General features: G+C 37.8%; 2 protein-coding genes across 2 annotated transcripts; one reads left to right on the top strand and one right to left on the bottom strand.

Annotated features, from left to right (window-relative positions):
* The first annotated feature begins 4,373 nt into the window (after nucleotides 1-4,373).
* Nucleotides 4,374-5,270, top strand: LOC133307841 (transcription factor bHLH117). Its single transcript, XM_061508400.1, has one exon. The coding sequence runs from the start codon at nucleotides 4,374-4,376 to the stop codon at nucleotides 5,268-5,270; it is 897 nt and encodes a 298-aa protein (XP_061364384.1).
* A 2,141-nt stretch (nucleotides 5,271-7,411) lies between these two features.
* Nucleotides 7,412-8,116, bottom strand: LOC133307840 (secreted RxLR effector protein 161-like). Its single transcript, XM_061508398.1, has one exon. The coding sequence runs from the start codon at nucleotides 8,114-8,116 to the stop codon at nucleotides 7,412-7,414; it is 705 nt and encodes a 234-aa protein (XP_061364382.1).
* Between the last annotated feature and the right edge of the window lie 8,991 nt (nucleotides 8,117-17,107).

Below are 17,107 nucleotides of genomic sequence, written 5' to 3'. Positions count from 1 at the left end.
TAAGATTATTGTTAAGCATGTACTCAAGTATCTTTGGAGAACGAGAGATTATATGCTGGTATGTTCTAGTGGGAGTCTTGAAAAGCTGAGTTTTCACAAATTCAGTTATTTCAAGTGGATATTGACTCAAGAAATCAACCTCGAGCTGTGAGTTTTTCACTAAACTCAGATAGCATTAGAGGTGGATCTTGCAGACCCAGTTACTAAGAGTTTGCCTGAACTTGTGTTCGAGAGCATGTTACTTCTTTGGGTCTTAGGAGGATCCCAGACTTGCATTAAGCGAGTGGGAGTTATTGGTTTCGTTGTGCTCTTGGAGTAAGACGATGAAACAATGAAATTATTTTCTAAATTTCATAAATAAGGTTTTATTTATTTATTTTGCGCACTATTTACAAACATCAAGGTCCGGATCAAATTGTGGAGTATATGATCATATGGATACGTTCATGGAGGACATGATCATAGGTTCTCATAATTAATGAATAGATTCATAGCTGTTAAATAAAGTTGGACACTTTATTTAGGCTGCAATATTTCATGAAATGGTTTTGTCCGAATCATTGTAAAATATTGGTGTGAATTAATATTCACATTGAAAGGATCAAGGTGAGATTTGATTAAGGTTGTTTTTCTGTCATAAGGTATCAAATCTCCAGTTAACTATAGTTATGTAATTGCTCTTAATCATGAGTTTATTATGAATAGGTAATCAAATAGTTTTCATTCTTTGATTTACCAACGAGTGAGGTTCGATCTATTGACGGCCAATAACTCAGTATTTTGGGAGTGAGATTATTTGATTATCGGTATTTATGAGATAAACAACATGGAATTTGTAGGATATGTCCCCTTGATATGTTTCGGTACTTGGATATTAAAGACACTGGCAGTGCATGTAATCCATTAGAGAAACTATCATAGTCAAGGGAATAAATAATTGATTGAGTTACAAAAAACTTGTCAATTAATTATAGACATTCTACAAAAGGGCGATGCATATTCATGTTATAAGTGTTGTTAATCTTGGAGTTCAAGTTCGGGCTTTTAGCGGAGTAGCACCGAATTAGATAATCATTCGTTGATTATCAGGAGCCTTGATTAATAACAGATGGTAGATCCCCAGGCTAGCTTGAGACAAGGGATGAGTTGTATAATCAGATGATGATGGCTTATGGGCTACATAGTTGTGGGTTTATGAACTCAAGTTTGTGTCCAAAAGAGCAAGTGAGAGATTGTTGGGTTTAGTATGCTCTTTTCACTTAAGCCCAATAGCTTTAGTGAGAGTGAGCCCAAAGTCCAATTTTAACTCATGAAGCTTAGTGTTAGTTTTGAATTGGGCAGGGTATATAAACACTCTTTTCTCCCTTGTGCCTCCTAGGGTTACAGTCATCAGAAACACACCAAAGAGGCAGACGTTCATCATCTGAACGGTTGCCCACACGACCCCCTGATCCCCTTGAGTCATAGCCTGGAAGATCAATCGTAGAGCGGAATTGCGACCGTTTGTGGTGCGTTGCTGCAAGATCGTGAGCTTGACAAGGAGAACTGAAGGTGAGAAATCGTCACGCTCGCTTCTTCACCCCAGGTAATCAAAGCGGTGTCTTCATTCCTCATCGTCGGTACGATGCGCTTCCGCGTTTCTGATGATATACCTTCAGTTTAATAAAGAATGCAGAAGGTGGAGTTGCTTCTATTATATATGTTGCCCAAGTAGCACTTTTTGTTGTCAGGAGGGATGTTGTTTGCTCTCTGATGCTGGCCTCCTTGTACTGAGCTAGCATCTGTGTATCGGTTTAGCAAAAGGGGTGATTGGATATTTGAGCTAAGAGTAAATATCTTTTTTTGGTTCTCCGCAAATTTCACGATACCCGCTTTAGTTCCTAGCAAATAAAAAGGCTTATCGTGGTCTCTAAGAAATTCAAAATGGACCTATTTTAGTCTTTTTAGAGACCAATATGAGTCTTTTTTGAATTTGTGAGGAGGGACCACAATTTTAACTAAATAGTTCCATTTTGAATTTCTTAGGGATCACAATGAGACTTTTTATTTGTTAAGGACTAAAACGAGCATCGTAAAATTTGTTGAGGAACAAAAAGAGTATTTACTATTGAGCTAACTCTTCTAGTGATATTCCTTATAATTAGTAGCTGATAACTAACATTATGGAGGGAGAAACAATATCACTTAATTGTTTGCCTTTTTTTGCTTGATTCGTGTGCTTTTTGGGTGCAGTAGTAGCTCCTTTGGAAATGAGGTCGGTTGTCTTTAAACTTGAAACAATAACACTAGCTTAAACTTTTTTTTTTTTTTGCCAGTATAACTCTTTGTAATGACAAAGTATTACCTGCTAAATTGTTAGCAAAAAAGTGCGCATGATGGCCATCTTTAGACAGTATATACCTAGGCTTTTTCATGAGTTGGTTTAGTTTAGTTTAGTTTTAGAAGAGGGATAATTAAGCCAATCAAATCAATTGGATTGTTTGCTTCTATTTTGTGAAATTTGTTTGTTAAGCCTAAAGTAAACTAAATAAAAAGCTCATTGATGTGGTTCATGTCATCAGAAATCCAACATTTCACGACATAAAATGCATAATAAACCCGTGATAAAATATAAAATTACAAGTACATATTCATGAAAAAGTAAGCTCATCTCAGTATTGAGATTATACTCCAACTTCAAAACTCCATTCAAACATAGACATAATTAATTACAAAAGGTAATCCGAAGTTCAAACTGTAAACTCAAGGTAAAAAATGCATGACAATTTGACACAAGAACATAATAATAAAGAGCAGTTAGCAACACAACAAAATCAGTTTACAAATTTATGTAGCATTAGTTTAAACTATATATACTTACAAGGTATCAACACAATGTACATATATTATATATTAGTAAGTATTATAGTTGATGACAACGACATGGAATTAGAGCAACACAAAAAAAATAAAAATAAAAAATCAGAGCTTTTCAGTCTGAGAGCTTGTTGTCAGTTGTCATCAGAGGAGACAAAGTTGTTGCAGCTGCTTGTCGGCGGTGGCCTCTGATTGGTGGTGGTTGATCAGAGCAAAAAATCATAGAGCCCAAAAGAGGCAAATTTGTTGCAGCTTGTCGCCAGCAACCTCTGATAGATGTACTCGTCGAAGATGACCTCTGGTGATAGCAGAACTCGTCGTCCGTATGTGGTTCAAATCAATGAACACTCTTTCTGTCTTTCATATCCCTTAGTTTTTTTATTTTATTTTTCTTTTTGTTGTGTGAAATTATAATAGTATAATAATAAGATGAAGGTTGATAATGTGGTTACATTTCGATCTTCATCTCTAAGCCTATATATAGTTTTTAAGGAACATCTGACAAATCAGTGTCGGAGACCGTAGTCCACGGAGGGACGAGTTGGCTCCACTTTAGAACAACAAATGAGGCAGAATTAAATGATTGCATTGCATCAATTAGCTAGTAAGTTTTAATTGCATGTACACCTTGTACATGCTTTTTTATTTTTGGTCCCTGCTCCACATAAAAGAGCAATATTGGTGAACGGATGGAATCATGAGGAAAAGGATATTCAGTGTTCAGGCATTATCTGACAGTACATCAAGCACGTACGTGTTATAATAATTAAGCCATGCTAACACAACCACGCGCATTACAAATGTCTATTATTCTCACCACAATTCCACATATAACCCTCTTTAATTTCTTCATATTACATATATAAGAAGGTTCTATTTGCATATCATAATAATACATATATGTATATATGTCCATCAATTAAGAATCACTCTCTTGCTATATAATGGCTATAGCTAATTTGTGAAGAAATGCAAGTATAACCTTTTCATTATTCATGACATGCAACGCTTGTGATAATATACACAACAAACTTCGTGTATATTATATGCAACCTAAAAACCTTTGAGAGAAAAAGTAAAGAAAAGAAAAAGTTGAGAACGATAGTGATAATAAAACAAAAAAGGACAAGGGGAGCAGCAAAGCGGGTTTTCACGGTGGTGCAGCCGAAACGGCCAGAGCAGACACAACAAACCAAAACACACACACTCTCACACACACACGCACTCTCTCTCTCTCTCACAATCACAGCTGTTTTAGTTTCTCTCTCTCTATCTCGGCCACCTTACACCTTCACATCATCATGAACGTACGAACCCTCTCTCTCTCCCTCCCCAACCCAATCATCATCTTCCTATTCCTTCATCCACTCTCTACATTCCACGTGTCCCTTCTTCTCGTAACTCCATTTTCATTTATTATTATTTATTTATTATTATATACTCTCTCTTTCTCTCTCTAAATGTGTGTGCCTATATATGTTGTCATACTATGATATACTCATTTGTATTCATGCATGATGGACCCAAATTTCCACTCCATGTTTTCCGGCGACGCCTCCTCCTTCGACCCCATGTTTTCCGGCGTCAGCCTTCAGTCCCTTCTCACTCTCAACCCTTCTCTCTTCACCAACGGTTTCCCAAACTTGGCTTCTCTAACCGACGTCGACCCTCCACAACTGAACCTACCCGAACCCACAGAAACTCCCAATCTCAAAGAGAAGAAGCTCCTTGTCCCCAAAAACGAAAACCACCACAACCACCCTTACCCTTCTCATCTTCCCATAGAAGAGTTTCTCGCTCAACAACCCTTCAACTTCTTCCCCAAATACCAACCCTACGACCACTCCTCCGCGTTCCACCGTCTCCCCCAACTCCGTTCGCCGGAGACCTCATACCCAGCCGAAAGAAAACGCCTCCGCCTTGATCCCACGGCGGATTCTGCGGCGGCGGCGGCGGTGCGTGGAAAGGCACCGTCGGTGATCCCTCAGAGCAACCTGGCACGGCAGAGAAGGCAGAAACTGAGCGAGAAAACGCGTTGCTTGCAGAAACTGATGCCATGGGACACGAAAATGGACCAAGCAACCCTTATGGAAGAGGCTTGCAAGTACGTGAAGTTCTTGCAGGCACAGTTCTGCGTCCTTCAGTCCATGCCGTCACAGACCTCGCCTTTCCTGGCCGCCGTTCATAACAACGGCGGAGGAGGCGGAGGCGGTGGTGGTGTTTTTGGTGACTTGGAGAGGCTGAACAGGAACCAGGTTTTGCAGGTTCTGGTTAACTCACCAGTTGCACAAACCATGCTTTATTCTCAAGGGTTGTGCGTTTTCTCAATGGAACAGTTAGCATTGCTCACACAATTATATGATAGGAAGCAACAAATGTCTGATAATGCTTCCTCCAAAACTTTCTTCAACTAGCTAGGTTTAGGGCATGCAGGCTCCTCCTCACTCTTTGTTTCTGTCAGTATTGACCCTTTTTTTTTTTTTTTTTTGCTTTTTTGTTTTTGGCATTATGTTTTTGATTATGGTTAAGTTTTATTTAAAGTTTAATTACGGGATACGATGTATGAATTGAATGACTACTTGTGCGTTTTTAATTTTATTTTGACTAGCCATTAGTGACTGTTTAACTTTCCTAACCATCTTTTTTAAGCCTTTAAAGTTTATATTAACTCCTTCTGGTGTTATTTATTGTTCGTAAGTCGACTAGGCTTGTCAAATCTTGTGACTGTCTATTTTTCAAAGATTAAACATGTCAGTTTTGAAATAATTGTTCTGTTTATTACTAGTTATTCTTGAAAAACAAAAAAAGCTAATCTACTAATTATATTCTCAATTAACTATTTATTTATTATTTTTTTGGTTTAATTTAACACACTTTTTTCCACTTTCTTTTATTCTTCTGTTCTCTCTCTCTCTCTCGCTTTCTGGCTTCTTATCGTTTTCCTTTTTATATTGTTTTACTATTTTTCTGTATTCTTTTTGTTTTTTTTGATTAATTATGGGATTTTGCTATTTTAGTGATGATTTATTTCCCTTTCCTGTGTTTGAAATTAGTCTCTAACATGGGATGGGCTTTTCCTTGGAGCAAAGTGGAAACCTTTTAGGAATTTAGTGACCTTAAATAACAGTCCACAAAACTTTATTTGTAAAGATCCAAGCTATTTTGGTAATGATATATTTTAGTAAAGATCCAAACTTTATTTGTAATGTTGCGACAATTTTTATTTTATTTTTTATGTGACAAATAATATAAAGGTTGTAACAAAATAATTTTATGTTAGAAATTCTTAACATTAATTTTTTATGCATAAACTGTCACATAGTTAACTTATTTAATTTTTTATTTATCATAATTTTCATTTTTTATCCTTTAATTTCTTACACTTTAGCAAAGAGAATGAAACTGCTTTGACGCTGAAATTAATAAGATCAACAACTGTTTACCAAAAAAAAAAATAAGTTTACCAAAAAATAAAAATAAAATAAGATAAACAACTCAGAATGAAATATAATTTTATAATGAATAGTGAAAGTATTAAAGAAGTAGGCTGAGGATTCTATTTATGGGTGTTTGATGTTACAACTTACTAATATTAATCGGTACTCATTATGGTGTGGGATAGCTTCTTAAATGTTCTCTGGTCTAGATGGGCTAGATTCCTAAAATTCGGGCCTACTATTTGTGAAAGTGATATGTTATATTTAAAAATTTATAAATACTTACAAATTATATTATGTATTATAAGTAATATATATTACTATATACTTAACTAAAATGTATTACTCATACTATATAATATAATTATAAGAATTTGTCAACTTTAAATTTGTAAATATAACCATTCTCTTTGTCAAATATAAAATACTATACGCACACATTGTGGTGTCGGTAAAAAATGTACTGGTCCGTGAGTAAGTTATTATTTTTCTTCAAGCACCCCAAATAAAGTTAAATAAACATAATTTTTTAGCCAAGTTTTGAACTAGTTCCAGACAGCCTTTTTTATTTAATTATTTACACAGTTACACGCTAAAAGAATAAAAAACAAAGGAACAATTGTTGAAACTTCATTTATTTGCAATCAAGTATAGGAATCATGCAGAGAGAGCGAATACACTATCATTTGGCTTTTACTCCCAATAGTGTGTGTGTGTTTTTTTTTCTTTAGACTACAATGGTCGGTTATGAAATGTGTTGTTAGATCATAGATGTTATTTCACAGGCCCTATAACTGGTGCTCACACACACACAAAATATACAGGCAATTATCTGAATATACTTATATTATATTACTGATTCTGTCAAGCCCAAATTACAAGAGTTATAGTGTGCTATTTATAAGCAATAGCAAATGATTAAGAGTGATAATGACTAACATAGGAAATCTAAACATATTAATTGTCCACTAACATATACCTAGGGACACACCTCTTCACCATAAACCTTTCATTTTTCTATTTTTCTTTTATTTAATTTAAAACTTATCCAACAAAACTCCCCAATAAGCTTTAAATTCTTCTACCATCCTTCATCCCAATCTTCTTCTTGAAGTTTTCTAACAGCATTGTTGGCAACGACTTAATATGTCACCCACTTGATCTCGGCTTGTAATATGAGTGCGCTCCACCTTTCCTTCCTTGACTTGATCCCGGATGAAATGAAACCTGACATCTATATGCTTACTCCTCTCATGGTTGATCGGGTTCTTTGCTAACTCGATTGCAGATTTGTGGTCAACCCGGATCTCGGTTGGGCCGACTTGTTCTTGCTCCAATTTACTCAATAGATTCCTCAGCCACATTGCGTGACAAATGCACCAGGAAGCAGCAACGTACTCGGCTTCACAAGTAGATAAAGTCACAATGGGTTCCTTCTTTGACACCCACGTGAATGTCGTGTTTCCCATGGAAAACACATAGCCAACCGTGCTCTTCCTGTCGTCGACATCTCCACACCAGTCGCTATCTGAATATCCCATCAGCTTGTACTTGTCTGAATATCCCACCAGCTTGTACTTGTCTGACTTCGAATAATGAAGTCCTTGCGAGATTGTTCCTTGAACATATCTCAATATCCTATTTGCTGCCTTCCAATGTGTGTAGCCCGGATCTTCCATGAACCGGCTTATAATCCCAACACTTAGACACAAGTCTGGTCTTGTACAAGTTAAATACCTCAAACATCCTACTAGACTCCGGTAATTACTCGGATCAACTCTTTCTCCTCCATCATACTTCGAAAGTTTTAAGCCGGGTTCCATAGGAGTTGAAACCGGATTGCAATTTATCATTTTGAACCTCTTCAGGATATCTTTTGCATAAGCTTATTGATATACGAAAATCCCGGATTTTTATTGTCTGACTTCCAGACCAAGGAAGTATCTCATCAGACCGAGATCCGTCATCTCGAACTCTTTTGTCATTTTCTTCTTGAAGTCTTGTATCATCCCTTCATCATTTCCCAAGAGGATTAGATCATCAACATATAAAGCCACCAATAAAATATTACCTTTTTTCTTCTTCACATACAGGGCATGTTCATATGGACATTGGTCAAATCCGTCCTTTTTGAAATAAGAATCAATACGGGTGTTCCAAGCACGCGGTGCCTGCTTCAGCCCATACAAAGCCTTCTTCAGCCTTAACACTTTTCTTTCTTGTTCGACTTTCATGAAACCCGAAGTTTGTTCGAGATATACCTCCTCCTCAAGTACACCGTTTAAGAATGCCGACTTCACATCCATCTGATAGATTGGCCATCCAAGCTGGGCTGCATATGAGATCAACAACCTGATTGTCTCCATCCTCACTACGGGTGCAAACACCTCGTCATAGTCTATTCCAGCTTTCTGCTTGTACTCCTTTGCTACTAGCCGAGCTTTGAATTGCTCAATCTCCCCTTTAACATTCATCTTCTTCTTATATACCCACTTCACACCGATGGGCCGAATTCCTTTTGGTAGCTCGGCTAACTCCATGTCTTATTCCGCTCAATAGCTTTTATCTCTTCTTCCATGGCAGATTTCCATTTTTCATTTCGGACAGCTTCTTCATAGCTCAAATCTTCAGAATCTGCTAACAAGCAAACGAGATGTGCTTCGTTAGTTGAGTCATACAAGTATTGCAAGCTTCTCATTCTCGGTTGTCTCTGCTCTTCATCATCATCAGAGACTTCAGGATTTGTCGGGATGTGGGTCGAAGGTTGTCCGACCTCAATTGATATATTTTCGGGTTCCACATTGACCCTGGATGTACTATTCCAGTCTCATTCATCTTCTTCATTCACTTTCACATCTCGGCTTACCAACACCCTTTTATTGACGGGATCCAACAACTTGTATCCCTTCGTCTTCTCATCATATCCAATAAACACAAACTTCTTACTCTTATCTTCAAGCTTCGTTCTGAGCTGATCCGATACGTGTGCATACGCAACACTACCAAAAATCTTGAAATGAGCCACTAATAGCTTTAGACCACTCCATGTTTCCTGTGGGATCTTATCATTCACACTTGAATGCGGACATCTATTCTGCACGTACACAGGACATTGTACGGCTTCTCCCCAAAACTCCTTAGGCATATTCTTAGTTTTTAACATAGAACACACCATATCCAAGATAGTCCGGTTCTTTCTTTCAGCAACTCCGTTTTGCTGTGGTGAGTACGGCGCGGTCAGGAACCGCCTTATCCCATGTTCTTCACAATACCTTCTAAAGGCAGTTGAAATGTACTCGCCACCTCGGTCAGAACGGACCGACTTAATGTATCTCCCGGTTGCATTTTCTATCGTCACTTTAAACCTTTTAAAGGCCTCTAGCACCTCAGACTTTTCCTTCAGAAAATATACCCAAGTCTTACGACTGAAATCATCAATAAACGAAACAAAGTATCTCTTTCCACTGAAGGACCCCGGAGTTATGGGTGCACACAGGTCGGTATGTATTAACTCCAAAGGCTGCTTAGCTCGGTATCTTGCCATCCTTTGGAACGGGCTTGCGTGTTTGCCCAGCACACTGTAACGCCCTGTCTGCAGCCGGTTAATTAACATTCATATGATAGTAAGTGCAGCATGCTCAACTTAATTATTTCGGAAGCTAACTAAATAAATTTTCCCTTTTTCCTTATGTATTGCAAGCCTTTTTACTTCCATGGCCAAAATAAAACGGACAGCATTTCCTCTGTATTTTGGACCTCTGGAGATAATTCCCACTATGATAATTTCAACCTGATCGACAGTTTAATATAACTCAGGCATATCACAGCATAGATAAAACATATTGCCCAGCCATCCATGGCCTAGGCTATCTCATAATCATACTGTCTCAAAATAATGTCCATAATGTTACTTATATAATTACATCAAATAAACAAAAGAGATGCAATTAAATAAGTAACATAGACCTAAGCATGCATAACTAACAACATATACAGACTATCGACATGGCATAGACATCTCCTATGCTCTCAAAAAAAAAAAATATACATGGAACATACAACCCAAAATAAAGTATGTCAGGTAAAAATCTAAATATCCGTAAGACCCTGACAATCATGTCAAGTAGTATCTCTCATCTGGCCTCTTGCCACGCGATGCCTCAGTACCATCAACTTCTGTACCTGAAATGGTAATCCCCATAACGCGGGGGTGAGATAATATAATTACCTCAGTAAGCTAGGGACCCTTGGAGGGCTCCTCCACCCCTAAGCTCACTTCTGGTATAAACACAGTATAAAAATCCATGCATGCATCAGAATATGTATGACAATGCAGTGTGCAATAATATAATCCTACTGGCCAGAGAATACAACAAGTATGCATTACGCAAGGAAACACCGTCTTGCAATATACCGTATGAGGAAACACCGTCTCATACTATGCATAAGGAAACACCGTCTTATGCCTCACACACACAAGGAAACACCGTCTTGTGTGGCACACAAACATCCATACATAAACATGCACCATATATCATCATTTTCACATACCATATGAAACTACCAACCTCCCTCGGAGTTTGGTGGAACAAATGGGGGATTAGTCCCAAAGGATCGAAAGCTTACCTGGGAAGTAGTGTCCTCCACTAATTCTCGTGTCCACCAAGTCACGATCTCTCACAAGTCACAACCTAGTTCCAAGATGGGAAGACCATCAGTATTCCCATATATCAGTCTACCACGTTTAATTTTTCAAGACTACCCATACAAGAAACCTACACTTGATTTTTAGTCCAATTTATCAAAGTGTCCTAAATGGTGATTTCATAATTTTTCCTTTTACGGGAACCAATCCCAAGCATATTTAACAAAGAAAGCTATATTCAAATCACTCTCTAACTATCCGTATAAAATAATCCTATTTATCACCATTTAATGCCATTATCTTTCCAAATAATTAAGAGAGTTTGTATATGGTGTCACTTCGGCCAACCTCCAAGCATAATGGATATACCTACATAGTCTCCTTTATCATAATATTATGCTTTCACGAATAACATATTTCGTGTCTACTATCATTTCACATAAGTACTTTAACATGGCTATAAGATCCATACTTTGGAATATAAATAGGTCAATAGCCTAAGATACCTTCATTTTACCTTGTTAGGTTTGAAAAGTATGCAGCCATGAATTCTCCACTCTTAAGCAAAATCTAATTTGTAGGTAGAGCTTCTTGTAGTCTTCTTCCTAATTTACTTCAACGGTACTACCCCTTATACTCAACAGTCCAAGTAGTGGTTCCATTCTCCTCTTCTATGCGAAAATGTTTGGCTTCTTCTCCATTGGTGATTGTTCCCTCATGCCTTAGTCTTCCCTTCAATGATTTAGAGTGATGATAATGAAGCCAAATTCCCCACCCCTTCCCAACAGCCCACTCACGGTCAAGATGAAGAAGAAAAAGATTTTTCTCTAGCAATTTACCTTTTCCAAGAACTACTAAAAGCTAAGAAGGAGAGGAAATGCTTTTGATTAAAGGGTAATAAGGAAGAGACAAAGATGAGCGTTCTTGGAATAGTGACCGTGACAACTTGCAGGAGCTTCTAGGAAGTTAGGTTAGTCTTTCCTCTCATGCACAAAGTCAAAAATGCAGTGGGTACAATCCCCTTTTTTACGGAAATTTTCAGAAAGTAGCTAGGAGAGGTCAGAATTTATTTTAACCCCTTAGTACCCCTGTTGTTTTGGAGAATTTAAAACTTATTCACTTAACCTTTGGATAACTATTCAACCGCTAAAATTTCTGGGTACAAATTTTAGAATGTACCTATGTCCTACTAGATTAAATTTTATTTGATTCTTTACTACTTTACATTAATTTAATTATTCATTAATAAATTCGTAAGCTCATATCTTATAGGTTAGAGTCATTATACACATAGTCTTCACAGAACTTTCCACTAGAATTTATCTTTGGCAGTCCTACTACCATGTTCTTCTTCATCAGTTCGGCTAGACCACCATAATGAAGGTGTCCAAACCGTCGATGTCACAGAGACATCTTATCCTCCACCTCGGCTTGCAAACAGCCGACCTCCACGCTCCTTAAACTTAGCTTGTACATTCTGTTCTTTTCCATCTGAACTCGGGCTATCAGACGCCCTTGTGTATCTTTCAATAGTAGAACTCGGTTTGTCATTAGAACCGAGTAACCTTTCTCCATCAATTGTCCAATGCTCAAGATGTTACTTTTGAGCTCGGGCACATAGTACACATCTTGAATTGTTCCAACCCGTCCATCCTTTTGTAGAAAGCAGACCGTACCACGGCCTTTGGCATCAATTTTGGACGCGTCTCCAAAAGAGACATATCCGACTTCAACTGTTCTCAACTCTTTGAACAAATGTTTGTAACCACACATGTGATTACTGGCACCAGTATCCGAGTACCACTGCGTCTCACTCTTCGAGCTAGTTTCACCATGTGCTAACATCAGAACTCTTCCATCTCTTATTTCTCCTTCTGCAGCGAAGTTTGAAGTCTCGTCAACTCTTCTTTCATCTCGGCAATCTTTAGCGAAATGTCCAACTCGGCCACAGTTGTAACATCTGTCAGAGTTGCAATCTTTAGCGTAGTGACCATACTTGCCACACTTGTAACATTTTACATTACTTTGATTCGACCACTGGCCTCTTCCTCCTTGACCACGTCCTCTACCTCTCCAGTTTTGCTGACTCGTCTCAGCTCTTTCTTCATGTTTCACCTCCTGACCTCGGCCACGACCACCTCGGCCATTTCCACGTCCACCTCGTCCACGTCCTCTACCTCGGACATTTTGAGAGTACAACACTTTTTCATCCTTAATTGTTGCTTTTGTCTGAAGTGCTTGCTCAAGAGACTCCTCCTTCTTTTTCTTCTTGCGCTGCTCATGCGCTTCAAGAGAAGCAGCTAGCTCTTCAACAGAAAGCGTAGCCAAGTCCTTAGACTCCTCAATTGCACATACCACATTTTCGAAGTTGTCTGTCAACGACCTCATAATCTTTATAACAACTCTAGAGTCAGTCAACACCTCTCCATTCCGTTTCAACTTGTTCACAACGGTCTGAACCTTGGTGATGAAGTCCGACACTCCTTCGGTTTCCTTCATCTTCATCCCCTCCAACTCTCCTCGAAGAGTTTGAAGTCTGACCTGCTTCACACGGTCTGCGCCTTTGTAGACCGTCTCCAATATATCCCAGGCCTCCTTTGCCGTCGTTGCGCCTCCAATCTTTTCAAGACCACCGGTTTTGTAACATCCCCAGCCTCGAGCCGGTTCAATTAACATGCATATGATACTTAACAGAAACAGCAGAAGAATTAACTTACGAAAATACGAACTAACTTTTTCTTTTTCTTTAATCCTTTTTCACATGACATATCACATTGCATACTTCTTCTAATTTAATTCTTATTTTACGGAGACGAAAATTGGACAGAGTAACCTCTGTAAATTGAACAACTGGGGATTTTCCAATCCCACTCTCAAGAGTTCCTGATAGACAGTTTAAACAATATATATTTCCAGAAGTACCAGTCATGAAAATATACTCAGATACCCATCTATGGGCGCATGCTGAACTTGGCTCCGTGCCACAAATCTAATAGCATGCAATCCAATACATAACATAACTGAATACTACATAGTCATATCATCATGCCTGAATACATAAATGTACATGTATCGAATATGAACACTATGCAACAATACATCTTTTCCAAAAATACGTCTAAAACAAATAGTAGCATCCGACCACCCAGAACTCCACATCCTCATACTAGTACCTCTAGCCACGGTTAGTGTCCTTGTCCCATGAGGCTCTTCAATTAACTGTGTTCCTGAAATCATATCCCCAAACGGGGTTAGAGACGAATCTCTAGTAAACTCCAGGTTTATGGAAAACCCTCCATACCCTGGGCTCACTTCCTGCATGCCAGTCAGATACATAATATACAAAACATCATATAAGCAATTATCATAACTGAACAAAGCATATATACATATCTTATCAAAGACAAACGCATTCATTCCCAAGGGATGACCCCAAGCGAAAATCAACGCACATAACAAATATCTTTTACAAAAATCATCACAATACTCACATCAGAACAAAACGTGTTATATCAGAGACGTACGCAATCGTTCCCAAGGGATGACCCCAAGCGGAAATCAACGTACATAACAAATATCATTTACAAAATCATCATACATATCCCATAAAACATGTCATATAATCAAATATCATAACTAAACAAAACATATACACATATCTTATCAGAAACGTACGCAGATAATCCCAAGGGAGGACCCCAAGCGGAAATCAACGCACGTGTTCCCAAGGGAGGACCCCAAGCGGAACCAGAACATATCAGAGGCGTACGCAGTCAATCCCAAGGGAGGACCCCAAGCGGAAATCAACGCACGTGTTCCCGAGGGAGGACCCCTAAGCGGAACCAGAACATATCAAAGGCGTACACTATCAGTCCCGAGGGAGGACCCCAAAGTGAACATCCGGGTACTATACAATCAATGGCCAGATATTGTTACAGAAATCATATTACAGAAGTCATATAATAACAAAACATATCATATTAACACATATCAAAGTAAATACATCAAAACAAAACATATCATATTATCATATAGCTCTATATGAATGCATCTATATCATATATCTCATACATATCATACAACCTGACCACAGTCCGTACACTATGGCGGAACACAAAGTAGGAGCGAACCCCATAAACATAGAGCTTACCTCTTGGAGCTTTACAATTTTCTTACTTGAAGAACAAGCTACTTATCATGCTCCACGAGAATCCAAACGTTCACAGTCCCTAGGTACACCTAGAGAAGGAATTCAACACAAAACTCAATAAAATGATATAATGCCATGTAAATATACAAGACACACACTTTATTGTTTATTTTCTTTTTACTTAATCATATTAAGTCATGAGTGGGTGGTTCTTTGTTCAATAAATCCCCACAAAATTTCACACATTCACTTAGTCTTAGGATAGTCCCAACTTAAGGCAGAATGCCCATTACAATGGAGCTATAAGATTTCTCTTTGTCTAGTGCCTAAACCCAAGCTTAGCCACCTATATAAATTATTTTACGCATATAAGTGTTCTCACTTTGCGAAATAATATCTCCGAACATATACCTCCTTTGAAAATGGCTAAAACTCATTTTAAGGTCATACAAAGGAGCTACCTTATTTTCTTTTTTATTTCACCAAAGCGAAGGTCCATATACCTTAGAATATTATTCCACGCATAAAAGTATGCTCGATTTGTAAAACAGTAACTCATAGCACATACTTCCTTTGTAAATGGCTAAGAGGCACATAAAGGAATTCATGCCAACTTCATGATTCCAATGCTTTAGTCCATCAAATTCAAGCTTATCACACACCTCTAATCCAAGATTCATTAATTCATATATATACGGTACTACGGTACTGTTCATCTCTACAATACTATTCATGTATACGTCACTATTCACGTATACAACACTATTCAAAAATATGGTATCTTTAATTTTTCAGATACATTTTCATCGTTAAAATTCTCATCTAAACACTTTTCTCAACATGAGCTAAACCTGAATCAAGCTCTAACATGCTCAATCAAACCAAATTTTCAAAATGAAACCATAAATTCAATCTTCATAAAAACATGAAAAGGAAGGGAATTTCTTACCACAATACACTCTAAAACAAAGGAGAGATGAGTATCTAAGCTCCCATGGCCTCAAGCTCCATCAAAATCCATCTTTTCCATGAAATTCGAAATCTTTGGAGGAGGAGATCTCTCTCTACAGTGAAACCCACCCAGAAATACTAGTACCAATGGATTCCTCTCGAAATTCTCACAAGTTTGGCTTTTGAACGAAGTGATTTGGAGGTCTCTAGCTCAAGTTATGAATTTTGGAAGATTTCCATCAAAATCCTTTTTTTTTTCTTCATTTTCATGCTCTTTGTCGCTGCCTCCCGTATAAGTCACGAGATGAGAATGGGAATAGTGACTCCCTAGTCACTTAAGCAAGTTCATTATATCAGCGGGTATAAGTTCATCTATCTACCCACCTCCATTCATTGCCAAACTTTACCCTATAGACTAGAATATTTTTCTAGTCACGTTTCTATTTTATTTTCACTTTTTGGATAACTTTATTTACCCGCATTTTTATCCCTTAACTGTCATTTTAACTCTTTTTTCACCAAAGGTGACTTTATTTCTTTTACTTCTAATTATTCTTCAATATTAAATCCACAATTACTAGTGAGGGTTATTATAGGTTTCTTCTACAGCTTGAAACATCATGAATAGTGCCGCTGCATCCTTTGTTCTCAATGCACTCAACTGCTTGAGTTGATTTGCTGAATATCCTTTTGTTGTTTCAGGTTCTTCGAACCCATTTTGCACCAATCCCCAACTGTCATAGGCTCTTAGAAGAGCCTTCGTTTGGATGCTCCAGTTTTCATAGTTCACCTTTGTCAGGCGGGGCACTGGCAGACTATTACTCATATTCTCCATTGGCTCAAGCTCTGATACCAATTTGTTATTTCACAGGCCCTTTAATTGGTGCTCACACACACACACACACAAAATACACAGACAATTCTCTGAATATACCTCTATTATATTACTGATTCTGCCAAGCCCAAATTACAAGAGTTACAGTGTGCTATTTATAAGCAATAGTAAATGATTAAGAGTGATAATGACTAACATTGGAAATCTAAACATATTAATTGTCCACTAACATA

Source organism: Gastrolobium bilobum, unplaced genomic scaffold, assembly GCF_033153095.1.
Source record: "Gastrolobium bilobum isolate Gb01-03AN ecotype WA unplaced genomic scaffold, APGP_CSIRO_Gbil_v1 utg67448, whole genome shotgun sequence".
Lineage (NCBI taxonomy): Eukaryota > Viridiplantae > Streptophyta > Magnoliopsida > Fabales > Fabaceae > Gastrolobium > Gastrolobium bilobum.
This window is presented reverse-complemented; position numbering and strand designations above follow the sequence as displayed.